General features: G+C 43.3%; 1 protein-coding gene across 1 annotated transcript; it reads right to left on the bottom strand.

Annotated features, from left to right (window-relative positions):
* Positions 1–3,260: 3,260 nt before the first annotated feature.
* On the bottom strand, positions 3,261–3,644 carry LOC133799854 (sulfated surface glycoprotein 185-like). The gene has a single exon (XM_062237845.1). The coding sequence runs from the start codon at positions 3,642–3,644 to the stop codon at positions 3,261–3,263; it is 384 nt and encodes a 127-aa protein (XP_062093829.1).
* Between the last annotated feature and the right edge of the window lie 2,319 nt (positions 3,645–5,963).

The raw sequence follows: 5,963 nt of genomic DNA, 5'->3' as shown, positions 1-5,963 counted from the left end.
GATATTTGTTATTCGCTACGAGCAGCTGTGAAGGGATAGGCTCTTGCAGACTTTGTCGTGGAATTCACTGGGATCCGGGATACCGAGCCGATAGAAGAGCCTGAACTCCAAAGTCAAACTCCTTCCTGGAAGTTGTTCATAGATGGCTCTTCCAACGAGCACAACGCTGGAGCAGGTTTAATCTTAGTCATCTTGAAGGACATCGATTCCATTGTGCAATTAGATTTGACTTCACAGCGTCCAATAATGAATTCAAATATGAAGCTCAGATTGTAGGATTAAGGTTAGCCAAGGACATGGATATAAAGTCGCTTGAGATCTACAGTGACTCCCAGTTAGTGGTTAACCAAATTATTGGAAAATATCAAGCCCGGGGTCTTAAGATTGTTGCTTATTTGAACAAAGCAAAGGACTTATTGGCACCGTTTGAAAAGTATACCCTCCAGCAAGTACCTCACGATCAGAACTCAAATGCTCATGCTTTGGTCAAATTAGCAAGCGCGAAAGATGCTAACACCTTAAACATAGTACCAGTTGAGTATTTGTCCATACCAAGCATTCAAGCAGAAGAGTCTTCCCTGGTAATCCAAGCAACAGACACATCGATGACTCCCTTCATTAAATACATAGAGCATGGAGTGCTGCCGGGGAACAAAAACAAAGCAAGAACCCTCCAGAGGCAGTCGAATCGATTCATTCTGGTCGAAGGAGTTTTGTACAGGAGAGGGTACTCGATGCCACTTTTAAGGTGTGTTTCAAAGGAAAAGGCAAGGAACTAATGCAAGAAGTCCATGAAGGTTTCTGCGGAGATCATGCTTGGGGGCAGAGTTTATCAAAAAAGATCATAAGGCAAGGATACTTCTGGCCTACCATGAATAAGGACTCTATGGATTTTGTTCGGAAATGTGACAAGTGCCAAAGGTTCTCCAAAATACCATGAGCAGCCCTAAATGAGCTCAAACAAATGCAAAGCCCATGGCCATTCGCAGTATGGGGGATAGATTTGATCGGGTCTTTACCCATAGGAAAAGGCAATGTCAAGTATGCAGTAGTTGCTGCTGACTACTTGGAAAGTGGGGTCGAAGCTGAGCCACTTGCAACAATAATGACCAAGAAGGTGCTAGATTTTGTGGTCAAGAACATCGTGTGTCGGTATGGGTTGCTGAGAAAAATTGTCTCAGATAATGGCACACAATTTGTGTCACACAATTGGACAGTGATCTATTCATGAATTTTTGCGAGAGGCACGAGATTATCAAGAGTTTTTCATTGGCAGCTCATCCGCAAGCAAACGGACAGGTTGAAGCTATCAACAAAACCCTGAAGGACACTCAAAAGAAAAGACTTGAAGAAGCCAAGGGGGCATGGGTAGAACAACTACCAGAAGTGCTTTGGTCGTATAGGACGTCCCATCGAACAGCAATAGGCCATACTCCATTTTTTTTACCTATGGATATGAAGCCATGTTGGCGGTTTAATTAGACCCACCATCACATAGAAGGTTGGCATATGATCAGAGTACTAATAGTCCGTTATTGATTGAATCTTTGGATTTGGTTGATGAAAGACGCGAGTAAGCTCAATTTCGAGTGGCAACTTAACAACAAAAGGTCGCTCGGTATTTCAACTCTAAAGTGCATGAAAGAAAATTTAAGGTGGGAGATTTGGTACATAGAAAAGTTTTTCTTAACACCCGCAATCAAGCTGCTGGAGTGCTTGGACCTAACTGGGAAGATCCATATCAAATTGAAGAATTCCTCCAACTAGGCACCTATAAACTTGCTCGCTTAAATGGATATCTCATTCCTCGCTATTGGAATGGAGAACACTTGCGCAAGTATTATCAATAAAGCAGTTCTTTTTAAAGAATTGGCTTGTATTAATTTCACTTTTTACAAGTTTATGAACAAGGGTTAGTCAGTCATATGACTAGTCGCTTATAAGTGTAAGATAAATTTTTGATCACTCGTATAGACATGATTGTCCATTTATTACGAGAAATAAAAAGAACTGTGCGCAACCAGTTATTCTTGCCAATTATTGTATTTATTATTAGTATTTTCTCATTACGTGTGTTGTTTTGCTATATTATCATTTTTATAAGTATTTATTATGAGCAGTAATGTTCGAACATGTCTTGGTCATGGAAAGTGACCGAGAACCTTAAGCTCCTCAATCATTTGGGGGGCATATAAGGTACTAAACAAGCAAAGCATATCAACAGGCAAATGTAAACACACGAGCAAAATAAGGGAAAGCATATTATGCTACTTAGAGTATTTTTCAAAATTTTGTTTAAATTTTGTCAAATCAAAACAAAGTGCTATGCTAAGTTCAGTCATGCGAACAGTTGTTATAATAAATTGAAAATATCATAATGTCAAAATACAAATGTGTTACACCGCGAGTATTTGCTGCTCGGATGTAACTATTAATTAAAAGGAAGCTGCCCTATGCAGCGAAAATTGTCTTGACATTATGAACCGTGGTTCGTATGTCCTAGTTACAAATAAAAATAAATAACTAAAGTTATTGGGCGGTAGGAGCAGCTTGAGGATCTTGTTGGGGCTGCTAGTCGACTGTGGTCTCAACATCCTCTTCGACGCCTTCAATGCCTATCGCCAAACGAGCAATGCACTTTGCCAGCTCAGCCTGCTTCATATGATGTGGTAAATAGTCAAAGTTCTCCTAGGGGTTTCTTTTCCAAAACATGTAGAAGCAATTGAACGTTGCTCCCTTGAACTTCTCTAGGTTGCGAGCGTTGGTTTCTTCGAGCAGCTTGACGCGCTCCTCCTGCTCAGCACTTTCTTTTCTGCTGATCACCAAGTAGTCATGGAGTTCAGAGGCCTCTTTGAAATTCATCACTGAAGCCTCCTTATACCTCTATTTGGCCTCAGTTATTTTAGCCAAGGCCTCATGGTGTTGTTTCAGCTCCTCGCCATGTTTAGCAGCTTTCTCCTCAGCCACTCTCAGCTGCTCGACATGGTTGACCTTGATTTCCTTGAGTTGCTCGGCGTGTCTAGCCTCGGTCACCTTAAGCTGCTCGACGAGTCTTTCCTCGACTGTCTTGATCTCTTCAGCATGCTTGGCAACAATCTCCTCCGAGCGACGCCAACCAGTAACTCATGGTTAGAACTCCATGCGATCAAAGAAAAAGTAACGCTGTTAGTATGAGTAAAAGCGCAAGGTAGACAACTAAAACACAACAAAAATGGCGACTTACACTGAGTACTTCGTTCAGCGCGCGACTAAAAATTTGGTCAATCTTCATGGAGGAGACATTGCTGAAGGCTTCCATTGCTACGCCGATGTCTTGACAATTTCTTCAGCTTGTTGTTAGCCGAGTTGTATGCTGTGTTCAAGATAGCCTCGGCCTGAGTCTTTCCTGACTGAGCTGGAGGACTTGGGTTGCGAGGTGCTGAAGGAGTCGGGTCGAGGGGAGCTGGAGGAGTCGGGTTGAGGGGAGCTAGAGGAGGGGTCGTGTCCTTGGAAGGTGGTGGTGTAGGAGGATACTCAGTCCGAGCCCTTTTCTTGGAAGGGTCGCTACTGCTTTCCACAGGGTGTCGCCTGCTTACTTTCCTCCTGCTCGCAGGACCTTCGGCATTGATGTTGCTGTACAAGTCAAATGCTTCTCCAACAAGCATTACTGCAGGATGGAAACAAACAATCAGACAATATAAATTAAGTTATTTAAAAAAGCAAGGAAATAAGAGCAAGAAAACTTCTAAGTAATATACCCGAGCTATTATTACTGGTCGATACATTATATATGGTACTACTGCTACACTCACTCTCTGCCTCGAAGAAGTCTGAATTTAAGCTATTGATCGCAAATTTAAGATTGTCATCCCCATCAAATAAATGACAGGGAATGGGCAAGTTGTCTAAAAGTGAGACGTCAGTACCATTCTCGTTAGAAGACTCGAGTACGGGCTCGAGGTACTCTGGAAGTTTTTGCTTGCCCTTCCCATGTTGGGAAGGGGCAGCAGTAGCCCGTGGGATGCTAGAGGGTTCCTTGATGGTCACTCCTGTTGCCCGCTGTCTCGGGGGTTGTGATAGATCCTGTTTGTAACGCCCTGGATAGCCAAGACCGTTACACTGTGTGTTTATAAGGTGCCAGACTTGCTAATCAAGTTATTTAAGTAAAATCGTGTTACTGAAATAGTGGAGGAACTAGGGTTAAAAGTTTTTTGGTCTCGATAGTTATATTTTCATTACCAAGCATTGTTTATCTACATGGGATCCCAAAAACGACAGTGTAAAAGCCATTTACAAAAGTTACAAAGTTTAAATACATTGACTGGCCATACTAAGGCAAAAACGAGCAGTTAGGTAGTCCCTGTCCTGGTCCACTCCTCGATCGTGGTGATCGAACAACTAGCTATGTACATTTCACCTTGGAACTCTCCACCTCGGGCTTGGTCCAGCCTGCCCTTGCCTTAACCTGCACCACGTAGCACCCGTGAGCCAAGGCCCAGCAAGAAAGTATGATAACATAGTAAGATCAGCAACACTTAACAAATATTTCACAATGCTCAACCGAGAATTCAACATTTCATACATTTATCCAATCAGCAATAACAGTTGTCATTCAGACAGTCAATTAACTATATTCATAGCACAATATTCACGTTCATAACCAATAGATTGTCATACCCATCAAATAACATTCAGGGTTGGCGCCCTTAGTCGCACCCTCTATTTAGCACACTGTCTTCGGCTCAATAGGGCCGCCCCCAGTGTAATACTCACTGACTCTGGCCAGCTTAACCAAGCTCAGTGATAAATAAGCTGCCTCAGCTCCCAGTGGCCGAGCTGCGTCTCAATGCGCAAATATTGATTCCGACACCCTTAGGCCGGTAATCGCATGTCCCATGGCGTAATAACACCATCTCACGACATGATATACAAATATTGGGAACACTTAGTCCCATCGTGACCACATGGTTAATCGCACTCACATAACAATACATACCAACATAGGGAACACTTAGTCCCAACCTAACCACATACTCAGGTGCAGCTTTCTTACCTTTCAATTCACTGGTTTCCGAAGCCACGAAGCCGCGAGCACGGTCCTCTACCCCGAGCCTCTCCAAAGTCCTAATCACAACACAAAAAAAATATTCTTTGTCATTAACCAATCCAAGACTACCTTCCCGGAACCTAATCCACACTCTCGGAACCCCCAAAACCCTAGAACAACACCTCGGAGACATCCCCCGAACCCCCGGGGCAAAGGCCAAAAATTGCCAAATGTGACACCCTGAAATTAGCCTTGTGCCGCGGCACCACTTCCTTGTGCCGCGGCACCCACCAGTCAGAGACTCCAAGCCGCGGCTCACAAAACCCGTGCCGCGGCATGCCTTCGCAGCCCAGAATTCTGGGTTTTTCCTTCGCGTTTTTCCCCAGCCTAACTCACTCCAACTCACCCCAACTTCATACCCAAGCCCCAAAAATCATTTGAAACCCCACATAGACCAACCAACAACTTATAAACACTATAACCCAGCTTAACTACACAATCACCCACATAATTCATACCTAAATTCAAACTCTAACACCTAAGCTGAAACTTGAGAAAAGTACAAACCAGGCCCCTAAATCTTTAAACCATAGCAGCTATGAAATTGCAAACATACTTAATACCCTTACCTCAAACAGAAATTCAACCTGAGCTTCCTCCAATCCAAGCTTGAGCTGAATTCCACCTTAACAAACCAGCTGAACTCCATACAAGAAAAACCATGGCTAACTCTCAATTCTTTCAAAAACCAAATTCAGAACTTAACAAAACAGAGACCAATCCCTTACCTCAGTATAAACCTTGATATATGCTTGATTCCACCCCCTTAAGCCCTTCTCTAGCCTCAAGGAACTCAGTTCAGTTCCTCTCCCACCTTGCCTCTTAGGTTCTTGATTCTCCCTTTCCTTCTTGACCTTTCTAGCCTTCCAAGACTTAA

The sequence above is a fragment of the Humulus lupulus genome, chromosome 9 (genome assembly GCF_963169125.1).
Source record: "Humulus lupulus chromosome 9, drHumLupu1.1, whole genome shotgun sequence".
NCBI classification, from domain to species: Eukaryota; Viridiplantae; Streptophyta; class Magnoliopsida; order Rosales; family Cannabaceae; genus Humulus; species Humulus lupulus.
The sequence above is the reverse complement of the archived record's forward strand: the minus strand, read 5'-3'. Positions and strand labels throughout refer to the sequence as shown.

Excerpts from the sequence above, each read along its gene's own strand:
- LOC133799854 (XM_062237845.1), bottom strand. The coding sequence starts at position 3,644 with ATGCTTGTTGGAGAAGCATTTGACTTGTACAGCAACATCAATGCCGAA.